General features: G+C 43.2%; 1 protein-coding gene across 21 annotated transcripts in view; it reads left to right on the top strand.

Moving 5' to 3' along the window:
- KIAA1217 (sickle tail protein homolog) overlaps positions 1-15,665 on the top strand; it is a 733,798-nt gene that overhangs the window by 671,413 nt on the left and 46,720 nt on the right. For 15 of the 21 annotated variants that reach the window (XM_038529783.1, XM_038529780.1, XM_038529775.1 and 12 more), the window contains 2 exons: positions 1,470-2,302; positions 15,525-15,629. In XM_038529783.1, the coding sequence (XP_038385711.1) occupies positions 1,470-2,302; positions 15,525-15,629 (938 nt within the window). The remainder of the gene's footprint in view (positions 1-1,469; positions 2,303-15,524; positions 15,630-15,665) is intronic. The other 6 variants (XM_038529782.1, XM_038529777.1, XM_038529792.1 and 3 more) reach the window with 1 other exon arrangement.

The following is a 15,665-nucleotide window of genomic DNA, read 5'->3' as shown; positions in this document are numbered from 1 at the left end:
CATGTTTTATTTGTTACTCATTCAAAAAAAATCTACTCCCCTAGCAACTTTCAGATATACAATACAGTATTATTAATTATAGTCACCATGCTGTACATTACATCCCCATGATATTTATTTTATAACCGCAGTTTACACTTTAGACCCCCTTCATCCATTTCAGTCAACCTCAATGTCCTGCCTCTGTCAACCACCAGTATGTTCTCTGTGTCTATGATTCTTGAGTCATTGATTCTTTAGTCATTGTTTCTTCCAAAGGAGAGCTAATGGAAGACCCAGTGGGAGTCCTCACTCTCTTGAACTGTATGGGAATGACACAGCCCAGAAGTCACTGCTGCCTGGGCAAGAAGTAGCCAGCTTCTGATGGACTACTCCATCAGGCTCCCCATCACATGGCAGCCCCAGAGGGTCTTTCTGAGGATTTCCTATCTCTACTGTGCCTGAAATTCTCTCCCCTCTTTTTTCCCTGTCCTCCCTACTATGAGTTTTGCCTCCAATTGCATTCTTATCTCCTGGACCATTATTTTCTCCCAACTTCTTGGAGCTGGTTTTTCCTAGGCTCAGGGAAAGCGTTGGCGAATTAATGAATGAAACTTACTTCCAAGCTTTCTCTGTGCATCTTCTTACCCTCTCTGGCCATGTCCCTAGATTGTATCTGCTTGGAAAAATAGGAAAGATGCTTACTATTTTCCAGGCCTAATATTAGAAAAATATGCTCAGGAGAAATTTTAGAAAATACAATTTTAGCACTTTTGATAACATTAGATCCACATTTATTAAGTATCTTAAAGAAGCTATGACCCCCAAAATGTAAACCACTGCACTACTTTCCCCCCAAACCTCACAATGTTGAGCTCTTTTTGGGTGTTTCTTGTGATTGCTGCAACAAACTACTACATACTGAGTGGCTTAAAACATCACAAACTCATTACCTTACAGTTGTAGCCATCAGAAGTCCAGAATGGGTTTCAAAGGCCAATACCAAAGTGTTAGCAGCACCACATTCCCTCTGGAAGCTTCAGGGGAGAACCCATTTCCTTGCCTTTTCCAGCTTTTCGAAACTACCTGCATCCCTCAGCTCCTAGGTCCTTCTGCCATCTGCACAATCAGCGGCAGAGAGAGCATTTCAACCTCTCTCTCTGATCCTGCTTCTGTTCTCACACCTCCTTCCCTGACGCTGACCCCTTCCTCACTCTGTAGTGAGGTGGCATTAGGTCCATCTGGACAGTCTGGGATAATCTTCATATCTCAATATTCTTAAAAAGGAACATCGCAGAGTCCCTTTGGACACATAAGGTTCCAGAGATTAGAGTGTGGACGTGCTGCAGAAGGAGGGGCCGTTTAGCCTGTTGCAGCAGGAAGGCCACACTGTCACACTGAGCCATCTCTAAAAATTAAAATTAAAATTTTAATCTCTAAAATTAAAAATAAATAAAAGTAGATTTTCTAACTTCTTGTTTTATTTTCAGATGCAGAGAGAAATTGTTTATGCGAGAGGAGATGGGCCTGGTGCCTCCCGACCTGGATCCACAGCTCATCCGCCTCACGCCATTCCAAATTCTCCACCATCCACTCCTGTGCCCCATTCCATGCCTCCTTCCCCATCCAGAATTCCTTATGGGGGCACGCGCCCCATGGTTGTTCCCGGCAATGCCACCATCCCCAGGGACAGACTCTCCAGCCTGCCAGTCTCCAGGTCCATCTCACCCAGCCCTAGTGCCATTTTGGAAAGAAGAGATGTAAAGCCGGATGAAGACATGAGTGGCAAGAACATCGCAATGTACCGAAATGAGGGCTTCTATACTGATCCTTACCTTTATCACGAGGGGCGGATGAGCATAGCCTCTTCCCACGGTGGGCACCCGCTGGACGTCCCTGACCACATCATCGCGTATCACCGCACAGCAATTCGCTCGGCCAGTGCTTACTGCAACCCTTCTTTGCAAGCAGAGATGCATATGGAGCAGTCACTGTACAGACAGAAGTCAAGGAAGTACCCAGAGAGCCACCTGCCTACCCTAGGCTCCAAAACACCCCCCGCCTCTCCTCACAGAGTCAGCGACCTGAGAATGGTAGACATGCATGCCCACCTCAACGCCCACGGACCCCCTCACACCTTGCAGCCCGATCGGGCCTCTCCCAGCCGCCAGACCTTCAAAAAGGAGCCAGGCACCTTGGTGTATATTGAAAAGCCACGGACCACTCCAGGATTAGCCAGCATTGTGGACTTCGGCCCTCCTCTAGTGGAGAAGCAAGTGTTTGCCTACAGCACTGCTACGATACCCAAAGACAGAGAGACCAGGTAAGGGGGTGCGGGCAGCCGAGGGTGGTCTGTGCCTTTGCGTGGTTGAGGGCTGCTCTGCAGAGTGAAACCCAGGGAACAGATGTTGGCTAAGCCCCAGCCCGTGCAGCACGCCCTGCAGATGCTGCAGAAGCCACAGAGTAGGATCAAAGGCCATCTTGGTCTGCAAAGAGTTTGTGAATTGGTGGGGGTCAGGTGAAGCAGGCCAATCGCTGTGCCAAAGGGGGGCAGACATGCTCGCTGCGGTCATTGCGAGCCTGCGGAACATGGGTCTCGCATTGTCATCATTAGTGTCAGTCTGAACAAATGGCAAGAAAATTGTGATCAGCAGAAACCTTTTGGACAAAAAGACCAGGAGCTCATGAAAAGGAGTGAGTGGCTCAAGTTTTAACCGTTTGAAATGGCAATTTGGGTTTTTCCATATGGAGTGCAATTTTGCTTTCTCATCTGGCCTTGGGAAATGGAAAGAATGTGTCACTGTCTGTCCTCTAAGGTAATAAAGCATGAATTTGCATAAGAATAGAATGGTTTCAATTTAATACTCATTCAGGAGTGGTACTGAAATCAGCAAAATTTTTATAGCAAATGAGACACTCTGAGTATTTAAATTTCTCTTTTAATATACACTTTTTTGGTGTAACTTACCAGCCCAGTCCATTTAAAAAAGCCCTCCAAAGTACTTAAGAGGAAAGCTAATTTTATTAGAGGGAATTTCTCTAGCCTGAATTGGTTGAAGGAAGCCAACATAATCATTATAATCATAAAAATCTAGTCAAAGAAATTGAGTCTGAAAGAGGTTAAGCATTTTACCTGTTGTCATCTGTGAATTCAGAACGGATGCGAGAAATAAGATCTGGATATTCAGTGACTCAGCACGTTATTAGAACCACTCTTCCCTTTTTCTTGCCAAAAGGACAGTATCATTTACATATTATCATCAACCCAATTTTTAAAAAGATTATTTATTAAAGAATCCATACCTTTTATCACCGTGCAATCTTTTGCCACATGAAGGAGACCTGTGAGCCACATCTTTGCCCAGCAGAGAAGTAAATTTAGAGGTGAATTCTGAGCATTTCAGCCAGAATTCTTCAGAACTTGTTTCAGGACTAGATGCTAAGTAACTGCTCCTGAAGGATATTTACAGTCATAAACATGGTAGCATTTGCATAATTATGCTGCTAAATATATACAGGCCATTTAAAATATAACTGCCCTAGCTAGTATATTAGCACAATTATGCAGCAATGGGGAAAGAAAGAACATTTTTGAAGATTTTATTTCTGAAAAATGAATGTGAGTACTGTGTCAAAGAGAAATTTTTAAAAACAAGAGCTCCTAAAACAGTTATTGAAGCACAAAATTACAGCCCATTGCTTGTGCCTATACTGTGCTGTTACCTTAGATACATTTAATTTGTGTATTTGAAGAGTTCAGCCCCTAAAAGTCTACCTTCGTGAGGGCAGAGTCCTATAAAGTGCCAAACCGAATTCTGTCGTCATTTCATAATATTAAACAGCAAACAAATCTTGAGAGTGCTTTTTCTACGAAACTCTCAAGTGAAACTTTGCATCTAAGATGTGAAGCTACAAAAACACAGGGGGAGGACTGAAAAATCTGTAGCGATGCTTTCTTTTGGGCTCTGCTGGATTCAGGAGCTGTTCAGAAGAAATAGCCCGAATAGCTGCAGGATGTTTGAATTTCTTTCTGATTTCAGTACTTAGGAAACCTCCAGTGGTAGTCTTTCTTTCTTTCTTTCTTTCTTTCTTTCTTTCTTTCTTTCTTTCTTTCTTTCTTTCTTCTTTCTTCTTTCTTTCTTTCTTTCTTTCTTTCTTTCTTTCTTTCTTTCTTTTTCTTAAAAACATGATTTTATAACCTCTCTATTGACTTGAAAATGAAGAGTTAAAGATGAAGTCATTTCATCGTGGTCCTTGTATTTAGTCGTATGTCTGATCTAAAGCATTTGGCTTCTCTTTTCTTACAAAGATGTTTCCACAAAGCATCTAGTGATGACAAATTATATATAGAAGATCTGGGGAGAAAAATCATGTAGGTAGTAGAACCTAGGCGAAGGTTTGGCTCTCCTCCCAAGATAGCCATGGATTTGGGGCGTAGAGGAGCAGATCATAGCCACTTGACTTTCAAGATAGCAATTCTCATACCTGAATTTTTAGGAAGAAAATGATCTCAAGTGAGAAGGTGGCTTTATCCACATGACTTCCCTTCAGCCGGGACCCCGAGAAAATGGTCCACGTAGCTATGGAGGAGTGCCGTGGGCAGGGGACAGTATGTGACAGATGACTCAGTATCTGAGGCTCTGTCTTCCCTAGGTTATAAAATTTCTTCATTAAACAGCATCGTTATTTCTATTCATGGCACATAAAACAGCCCTTAAGAATTGTAAAAATCTAGGACATTTATGTTTTGCAACTTTCTATTTATAGCTTGGATCCTATAATGTAAAATATCGAAATTCAAGACTGCTTGTTGCAAAGTGACTGGTAGCTCCCTTCCCAAATGTGTGACAGATCCTTCCTTGTGTAATATTTTTCAAGACGTGGTAAGCTTGAACTGAGATCGTATTTTTACACCATTCTACACTTACAATAGCTAAATTCCAAAAAATGAGTCAAGAACCCACTGGGGAGTAAATTCTTGCCTTGCTTAAGCACCTGTATTTGGAGGAAGAAAAGCCATAGGCGATCCCGTTGTGATTTCTAAGAATTCCCCAGATTGAGAGATGCAGAGGTCCCTGTCCTGGGCACTTGGAAGAGGAAGGAAGCTTCTGTGTATGGGGGAGGGGAGAGGCCTGCATGCTAACTGGTAGTTTGTTCTGTTGTTAATCATTTCCCATCACTTTCTTATTTGAGAAGGATTATATGTTATTGCGTTGGTAGCTTTGAGGGGTGGGATGCATCACTTGATTGAACAATCAGTTGAGTGAAAGTTTAAATTCAGATTATATTGTTGAAAGACGTTCACGGTGACTGGCAGACCTATACTTTATCCTAAAATTAATTATTATTTTTTTCCTTTTTCTGAATGCATAGTCAAAAGTAAGCCACATCAGAGACCTCCTAAGTGGATAAACTTGGGCTCTTTCTAGAACAAGGTTTCTTAACTTCTGCACTTATTGCTATTTTGGGCTGGATAATTTGTGTTTGCCGGGCAGAGGGGCTCTCTGCTTTGAAGGATGCTTAGTGGTGTCTCCAGCTTCTACCCCACCAGATGCCTGGAGCAAACTCTGCCCAACCCTGCCCTAGCCATGACAATCAAAATGTCTCCAGACATTGTCAAATGCACCCCCTGCAGGGGGGGAGGGGGGAGGGGGGCGGATACAAAATGCCTCTGTTTGAGAAGCACCACTCTAAAGGAACGTTGGACTTTTTCTACTTAATGAAGCAGAGAAATGAAAGAGTACCCCACTCGAATAGTGTCAGTTGTGACATTCATAAAATGTGGATCTTAACAATCATTACCCCAATTCTACCCTTTACCTCTTGGTAAAGCAACTTCATTATTGTGAGAACTTGCGGTTATTACCTCTGATTCAATCATCTGAGATCAACCATTAATTGAGAGGCAGCAATGTGCAGTGTTTATGAACGTCAAGTCCAAAGCCAGACCGCCTGGGCTCAATTCCCAGTTCTAACACTTGGTAGCAGCTGAGACCTTTGACAAGTTACTGCATCTCTGCTCTCAGTTTGCTTATCTGTAAAATAGGTATTATAATAATAACACCTACCTCGTGGGAGAGAACAGCTCGTTGTGATTAAGTGCCAAGTGTTCCATATGGTGAGTGCTTGAGCGTTCCTACTTTGCACAAAGCACTCTACTCCATGCTACTAAACAGAGATCCATACAGAGAGATGGCTAGGACAAGGATTGTGCCTAAAGAAGCAAGGAGACAAATTGTCAAGTATAGCACCAGGAAGAACGTGGAACAGGTGGGGGGTGTGGAGGGAATAAAACTAAGTGTGAACAGAGACCAGAATTAGCTGGGTTTAAAGATCCAAATTAGAATGTTTAGATTATCAGAGCTACTTTAAAAGCCATTTCAGGAGAGCAGTTAGAATTATCTCTTCTTGGGACCAGGAGCAAAAAGACAAGCCAGGATTAGGGCATCTTTTTAAAGGCACCTGAGCTGTAGGATTGATGACAAAGATACCTAACCAGGTAGAGCTGATGGTGTTAGGTCATCTGTTTTGATGCCTAACTGTGCCTGACTGATTCAGCTCTTGTCTGAATTGCTTTACCATGTCGCTCTAATGATGGATCAATAAATGTTTATTGAGCCCCTCTTAAGTGCTGAGCTGTGAACTGGATGCTTTATGGTGCACAAGGAAACATAGCTGTGGTCCCCACGCATAAGGATATAAACTGGGAAGACAGTCATAAAACATTAACAGCATGAGTCAAACATATATGCAATCCCACGGTTGAGCACAGGAAGCTTCTGAGATGCAGACTAAAAACTATTTCATAGGAACAACCACAAGAGTAGGATTTCATTCAGGGGTGGTGCCCAGAGATGCTCTTCTTGTCACCTGAGAGTGACACCGTCTCCTAACGAAGCTGAGAGCAGGGAGGATGCCGTGCCAGGTCACTAAGAAGGAAAAGTGTCTCTCCCTGAGGCTGGAGCTCCAGGGGTGGGGGGGATCTGTCCTCCACATCTCCATGTCCAGCTAGAAAGTCAGGACACGTATTTCTTGAAGACAATGAAGAACAATGATACCACTAATAATATGCTGTAGGTTAAAGAGGCTTCCGTGGGCCAGCTGGCAATCTAACCACCATTTATTCCAAGTTTTAAACAATGAAAGTACAAGTAAACTTTTCAGTGACAAGACCGTCATAATTTGGGGACTGCTTATACATAATTAATTCAAAAGAAGCGATACAGATAGTAATTGCTATGAATTCAGAAAAAAAAAAAAGGCACTTTTCCCGAACTTGTGCTGGTCTGGGAGCTTTCATGAGAATGCCGGGATGGACTGCAGTTGAAGGGATATACACAATGAAATAAAGAGATACCATTTGGAAAGACAGACTGATCTTTATCCTCTAAATTTGCTCTATTTCTGCCATTAAGGTACTATAGAAATGGCATCCAGATATGATGTCTCAGAAGTCAAATCAGTGCCAATAAATTGAATTATCCCTTCATGCACAGGAATATAACTTCACGGTTAAGTAATATTTGCCTGTCATTCCTCAGGCTGCCGGATTCAGGCAAGAGCTGACTGGTAAACATGATACTTAACCAACTGACAAATTTATGAAGATAGCTCTGCTCTTACACAAGGGATATCCTATCAAAAATACCAGTGGAATGGATGTCACAAGGTCTGTGTTACTTTAAGCAAACCAATTTCTCAAAAGGGAAAGCCATCATCTGTCACTAATTAGATGAAATTAAAATGCACCCCTGTATCTCCTTTGAATATTCACAAGGTGCTGTCAGTCAGATGCCTTAGGTCTGAAACCAGAGGCAAAGCCAGAGTAACCTAAATACTGTGTGATTCAGATAATCCGCTTTCAAAGAGAAGAGGAATAAACGTTTGGAGACAGGTTCGGGCTCCTTAAACTATGGCGAAAGCAGCTGAATGTAGAGTCAGTGTGTCTGTGACCCAGCCTGAAGATGGGGGTCCTCTCAGTAGCCCGATGGCCCCAGGAGCTGGATAATCCTGAGTCCTCAGGATGTCCAGGCCACATTTTAGCTTCTCTTGTGACCGGTTGTCCTTCTGTCTGGTGGAGATCACGGAGACTTTACACTTGTCTTTACTTGAATTTTTGGAGTTTATTTTTCATGAATGAAGTGATACAAAAATCATCAGACCTAAGCATTATTCAAACTTGCAAAAATTGCAGGTCTTAAAAAGACTGTATTGTCCACTACATTCATGTATGGCCAACTGACATAACTAGTCAATGCTTCCTCTCCCTCTCTGTCCATCTTCAGAGTTGAAGGGGTCTTAGAGACCGCTGTGCTAATCGCTGACTTTACAGGAGAAACAGACAGGAGATTTCCCAAAGGCCCAGTGTCTGGAGCTTCTCCAGCCAAATGATGTTATCACTATCAAACTGTTTCAATATTTTTTTGTCTTTGTAATAAAAACAGTATGTCCCTAACTCCTCCAATAAACACAAATAGCTAAGAAGACAAAATACAAAAAGACACAAGGGAGGCCAACTATAAGAAATATCTTCCTTCTTTTTCCTGAGTCATTATCTTTTGAGTTCATGCCAAGATTTTACAGATCAAAAGCAGGTGGGAGTGGAGAGCGTATTTGCATAGCTCCCAAAGGACTACTCAAGAGACCATCTCTCCATCACCTCCAACACCATCTCTTGTTGGAAGGTAAATTACAGGCCCCCAGTCAGGTAGCTGGAACATGAATGAACGGGCTATTTATACTGGTTTGTACATGTACAAAATCCGAGATGTCACTTCCAGGGCATGAATATGAAAAATTACCCCCAGGGAAGAGAAAGAAAATGCAAAGTAAGTGATTTCATAAACCAGGGTGTAGGCTCATCCTGGGGAGTGAAGGTTCTCATCTGGGAAATGGAGTGCTTCTCCCCAGTGGTGAGTCACTATGTGAGGCAGCTCAGAGCCATGCAGGGAGCTCTAGATGTGGGGGTTTGCAGGTGAACCAGTGAGTGCCCTTCAGAGAGCCCCCACCTTGCTAAGCCTCCACGCCCTTTGCCGTAGCAGGAGGATGATAGTGTGACCTCTCAATGGTTCTGTGTAACTTAAATGAACATGGGTATAAACAGGAAAGTGAACTGGAAAGTTCTATAAATAAAAGGAAGGAGTAGCGGCTCCTTTCTGCAGGGCCAGTGGATCTGGCCATTTGGATCTGAGAGACTGTGTGTCCTCATGCCTGGCTTTGGACTGTATTCTGGTTCCAGCCAGAACAGCCTGCCCACAAAGCAGGTTGTGAATTAGATTAAAGACTACCTGGAGAACTCCCAGGCGCATTTGCTGTGCCGGGCAAGAATGCAGTTGGCACATGGGCAAGGGATGATTGTGCTCCAGGGGAACTGGGTGCGGCCGAGCTTAGCCCGACATGCTGGGCCCGACCTGCTGGGCTTGCCACGCCCTCTTTTATTTTATTTATTTATTTTTTGCTTGTCAAAATCACTAAACCAGAATGGAATGAAAACTGTGGGGCCTGAATAAGTTTCTTCCAACCAGAAAATTCTGTAATTCTAGACTTTTAAGTCTGGCAGCATTTCAGACACAGTACTCTTGGAGTACTGGGCATAAGAAAACTGGCACCTCTGTTTAACGAGAGGTGGAAGCCTTTGAAGGCCTTGTTTCCTCCGCTTGCTGAGAGTTCATTCAGCCTTTTATGTAACCTGTCCCAAGCTCCTTGTTCACTGGTTTCCTGCCTTTGAACTTGTTTGGCCTTTCCTACCTCTGGGACTTTGCACTTGCTCTTTCTCTGCCTCCTGCACAGTGCTCATGCTCAGTAGCAATCACTGAAGTCACTGGCAATCAAATGTCACCTGGGTGCTTTCGGGTAAACGGCATCAATTGCAAGCTAATCTGTGAAAAACTATATAATTCAGGGAATACCATCATTCCCACAGCATTCTTTCCCCACATCTCATCATGAACCTTCATTTTCTTTGCCTCAGTGAATTTATGAAGGAAGATTAGAAATAGTTTCCCTCCCCCTAGATCCTTGTAAATGGGGCTCTATTTTTGCCTGTTTCTTCATTGGCATCATTAGACATGTATATCTTCATGGCCACAAGTAAAATCCAGAGCATTCCAGGTGAAGGCCTTTGCTTTGGTCTTTGTTTCTTTCTTGACTTGGGGGAAAGCTGGACTCTCAGATCTAGACAGTGAAACCATACTGAGTAAGAATTGAAGGTCAGAGTATGTCTGTGAAGAAGAGCTGAGGATCTGTAATGGCCAACTTTTGAAAGGGTTGCCTAAGCAGATGTGGAAGCTATAAGAGATAATGAACTGAAATGTGTCAGACAGGAGGCCAGATTCCCATGCTGAAGTCATCCAAGGACATGTGAATATCCGAGATGCCAGTAGGGCATTTACAGATGAGGAAGCCCAGAGTTTAGAAGCATGACAATGTTGAAAGGTCGGACAGAACAATGGATTGAAGCAGTAATAGGAAACACAGAACATACCCAGTCTTCCTTCTCCATGAGCAGAAGACAGGAGGAGAGATAAGCAGCCTTCAAGGTCAGTGTTATTTATACACAACAGTTCTTCGTGACCCTCTGTATCTAGTTGTCTCCTACGGACAAGAAAAATTGCCAGACATGGTTACATACGATGGTACAACGATGATCTAAATGTGTACCAAACACTGCAGCACATTGCAGTTACTGCCAACGCTATCACTATCTCCTCAATAAATCTAGACATTTCAATGAGAAGTTAAATTTATTGGGAGTTTTTGGAGGAAGGTTTCTAGTTCTTTCACCAATAGGTTAACATCGGGCAGAAATAGAAAGTTTGCTGCTCAGAGTCCTATTTGAAGCTTTACCACAAATTCAGATCATTGGAATTCCAGTGTGTTCAGTTGAACTCCTCTGAAAACAGTGACTTTAATTACTTTGGTTCCCCACCCCCCGCCCCCATACCAGAGAATCAGGACATGAGCAAACAAGGGCATAGCCTCGCTTTAAGCCTATTCACTATTCAATTCTGGAAAATGCACTGCCAAGACTGGAAGGGTTTTAGTTCACTTAGATTTCTCCCAGAAACCAAAAAAAAAAAAAAAAGAGAGAGAGGGGAACTTTGAGAAAGGAATGATGATACTTTCTTCACTGCTGTGTCCACAACAGCTTGTTCTGTGCCTAGCACATGCTCTATAATGTTGATTGATGGCTTGTTGTTTATGACTTTCTGGGGAGAGAGAGATGACAAGGAATGATCAGGAACTGAACAAAAAAATAATCACAAAATATCCGCACTAGAAATGAATTGATGTGCACTCCCCACCCCGTTAGCACTCTAGAAGGCCAGCCCCCGTTACTGTCCTTGTGCCTGACCATCCTGCACCGGTGGGTTTCAGCATTGGTAACTGGTTCAGAAGGTGAGTGCCCCGACTGGGGCTGATCACATCAGCTTGGCTGACTGGTTTCCCTCAGCTCCCTGACACTTCCTTTGGTACTTAAAAACATATCCTTAGGGTTTCATTATAGAAGAATTATCAGTCTCCTAGTTGGCTTGTTTTTTAATAGCCATTCATTTACTTCAATATACAATGATAAGGACTTAATTCAGGTTTAATGAGGCTTCAGTCAGCACAAAGACAAGTCCCTAAGTCAAATGTTGAAGGTGAAAACTTTTGAAGTCAAAAGTAGGATAAATGGGGTTATTGGCTAAAAATAGGCCCCCAAATGCAGACACTTTTCCCTCCCTGTACTCTGAAGACAGAGAGCAGACCATGCAGTCTGGGCTTTGCCTCAGCACGGGTAGACTCGGGCTTGCAAGGAAAGCTGGTTGTAGCAGAGGGAATTTAAATCCTGGGATCAGCACTTTGCCTGGGTTGTACTTGAATTTCTTTTTTTATTAATATTATGCTTGGGCCCCAAGAAGATGCATTCAGCCAGACTGACTTATGGCACTAAATGACTAGTTAACCATTACATACTAATCACATAAATATGGTTTATGCAATGATACAAAATGGTTTATGAAATCACTCTTAAACCATCTTTTCAACAGTAATTATACCAGTTCTGTAATTCCTTAAGCCAAGCAATATTGGCAAGAATTGGCTTCAGCACCTTTAATATTCTGATGGTTATCATGCAGAGTTGCCACTGCAGTAAAATGACAGGGTCGTATTTAATTTCTCGTCTTCCAGTGCATTTCTCTTTTTTCCTTTTCACATTAAAACATACTTCATAACATTTCATCATGGGAGAAGGCTGCATAAGTTTCCAGTTGCTGTAATTTAGTTAAACCATAAAATTGTTTCCAGATTACCAACCATGAAATGGAAAGACAATCTTATTTATGAATTTATAAATCAGATAATCTCCCTCAAATGAATCCTGAAACCAGAAACACTTTGATGATTAAATAGGAGGGAAAAAGTTTTCTCATTACCATGTGTCAAAAGAATTGTATTTTTGTAAAGTGGTTTTGGCCAAGGCAGTGGAACACGTGCATGCGGCACCTTGGTCACGTGAGGCCCCACTGTTCCTGGACAATGGCAGAGAATTGCTCCTCCTCAGCCATCAGGCTCAAGTCTTCTAAACTCTCAAGGCTCTGACAGATCATGTCTCCTTCTTGGTGGCCACACCAATGACATAGCCCATAGGAGGCCACTCTAGGAGCGTTCACAATCACTCAGAGATAGAGAGTATGTGTGTACAGGACCGAGTAGAGAGCTTTGCTCCAAAGCATCCAAACTCTTATCCCAGGCAGTTCTGTGATTATGTCCACATCGTGTCTGATGGGTAAGGAAGAGTGGAGTGCTATGTGGGTGTTATCTTTCTCTGCATCCTAAAACCTGTCTGGGGGAAGCCCAGTGAGAAGCCAAGTACCCATTGAGCCAAGGAAAAGGCCAAAGGCATGTATGAAGCCCTGTGGAAGCCTGTGTGGAGAGGACCCAACCAGTGCTGTGACATCCTGCACTTATTACATGGTGATGAGGCCACTGAAGGGCAGTGTTCTGAACCTGGAATGTTTCAGGGGCTTTGCTTGGTTTTTAATGCTGCCGCCCTCCTTTGTTAAATCAGGTAATGAAAGCTGTTGACCGGAGAGAGCCTTCAGAAAAAACACTGATTAAACCCTAATCAGAGCCTATGTTGGAATCCCTTCTGTCATTTCCGCCCGTCAGATTCTCATTTAATCTCTGCAGTCATTGCCTTACCTATTTCTCAACATTGCTCTCATCTGTATCTGGATCGGTGGTCACTGTGCCTTCCTATCTACCCTCTAGCTTCACAGACTCCTTTAAGCCACTTCCCAACCAAAGCTGCCACTTAAAGAAGGAAGGAAGGAAGGATTCCTTTGCATTTGCCTAGGATTGAGTAAGAGCAGTGAACTAGTACCATGTCAAGGAGGTCTGAACGCACTTCCACTCAGAGTCATGCGCTTGACTCCAGCATTACTGTGGGAAGGATGGGGGGCACTAGACAACTTTCTTCGAGTGCTCAGCACATCTGCTGGGTGTCATTCATTTACCAAAAATCCATTTGTCTAAGTTTATGTCCCCCACATGGCAGGTGGCATGATCACCCACCACCATCTTTTCTTTGCCCCTTGGGTCTGATAAACTTGGGATTTCTACTGGATGTTTACTAACCTGATTTCCTGATTGGGATTTCGTACTAAGTTCTCTGTTTGGCACATGCACTGTCTTATGGCAGAGAGGAGGCCAAAAGCCCAGGTAAGACTCAAAATGCTTGGCAACTCAGAAGTTAAGCCTTCATTACTCTGCCTGGAAACAACTGGAAAGTCACTCCATGGAATCTCTATGTGTGATTTCTTCTCTCCACACCAGTAGAACAAAGAAATCATACTATTAACTCTCCAGTTGGGTATTTTTTCCTTACTGTGTTTACAACCAGTAACTATTCAGCCTGCATGACTTCCATCCAAGAAACTCAGTATTGTGACAGAACCATCCATTTTAAAATAAAGAAAATGCCTGGAATTCTGAAGCCAGAAACTTGTAATTGTGAAATTAAGCTCAGTGTTTCATAGAGCACTAAGGGTTATACTCCCAAGGCAAAAACACAAGGCCAAAAGATTGTGTATGGACAAAATTACCCTTGAAAATCCTCTTGATTGTACAGACTTACAGATACATCATCAGTCATTTAGTCCAACTTAACCAGTTATTTTTTTTTCTAGTGAAGGAATAGTCCACCGTGATTTTTCCCACTGGATACCAGATAAAGAAGTTGGCTTGTGTTTAAAAGCCATGGTGTATGAATATGAATATACTGTTTGTAGTACAGGAATCACCATTGCTAACACTACCAGGGGCACATAGGGTGTAGACCCGCAGTGAGGAGTGGGGTCACTTCTCTGTCTCAAGCTGACACCTGCTATGACCCCTGTGGATGGGGTACGTTGGCAGCTGAGGTACCTGCACTATTCAAACCGTTCACAGCTCTGTCCCTTGTATTGCTTGAAACTACCACATGTGTATAATCGAATTCACATGCAGTGACCTCTGCACTGCCCATTCATCCTTAGTGGGGAGAGGTCACTTTGTTGTGGTAATGTTTTTATCATGTGGTGAAAATAATGGTAATACTGTGAAATTGCTATTGTCCAGGGTATAGAAATATGAACCTATTTCAAAAGCCAGACTAGGGATCCCTGGGTGGCGCAGCGGTTTGGCGCCTGCCTTTGGCCCAGGGCGCGATCCTGGAGACCCGGGATCGAATCCCACGTCGGGCTCCTGGTGCATGGAGCGTGCTTCTCCCTCTGCCTGTGTCTCTGCCTCTCTCTCTCTCTGTCTCTGTGTGACTATCATAAATAAATAAAAATTAAAAAAAAAAAAAGCCAGACTATTTGTGATGTAGCAGCAGCGAGCCCTGAACAGAGAGGCACAGTATCTGTGCATGGTGCATCACTGAGAGGATTTTTCATTTGTGTCTTGAGATGGTCAAATTGTCAGGGATGTTTGTCTTCCTGCTTGATTCTGTAGAAGTCCCCAGGTTAAGGTTCCTATGGCAGCCAGACATTGATTCCAATCATATTTTTTCTTAAGAGACATTCATTTGCGTTGCTCTTGGGCTATGAAACAATTATTACTCCACACTCCACAAACATCTCCATCACTGACACTGAAACCTGGCAACGGCCTCCCAGCTGATGAGTACCGCTTGGAAGTCTGTGCCACCAGGCCACAGCTGGCCTAGGACACCACTGACACCAGAGACAAAATTGCGAATGCAGGGCAGAAAGTCGCAAGAACACTCTGGGCAAACAATTATTTCAGAAGGAGGCACTTCTCAGTTTTCCGGGAGGCCTGTGCTCACTCATCTTTCTGGTGTTTTTTCAGTGAGATCATTGGGTTAATATTAAACTCTAATCATCGAATCTGGAACTCAGCGGGGATCTGCAGGCTTTTCACATTCCCCGGAGCCAGGATGGGGTGAACTTTGGCAGCCAACTAGGTGGTACATTTTATAACCCTCAGGTGATCATTCACCTAGACAAACCAGTCTGAAAGTCAATATAGCTTTAACAAACAATTCTCTTGTTTTACAGAGAGAGGATGCAAGCCATGGAGAAACAGATTGCCAGTTTAACTGGCCTGGTTCAGTCTGCGCTTTTTAAAGGGCCCATTACAAGTAATAGCAAAGATGCATCTAGGTAAAAAGAAGAAAGCAAACCAATGAAAATAATTCA

This window comes from Canis lupus, chromosome 2 (genome assembly GCF_011100685.1).
Source record: "Canis lupus familiaris isolate Mischka breed German Shepherd chromosome 2, alternate assembly UU_Cfam_GSD_1.0, whole genome shotgun sequence".
Classification (NCBI taxonomy): Eukaryota; Metazoa; Chordata; class Mammalia; order Carnivora; family Canidae; genus Canis; species Canis lupus.
This window is presented reverse-complemented; position numbering and strand designations above follow the sequence as displayed.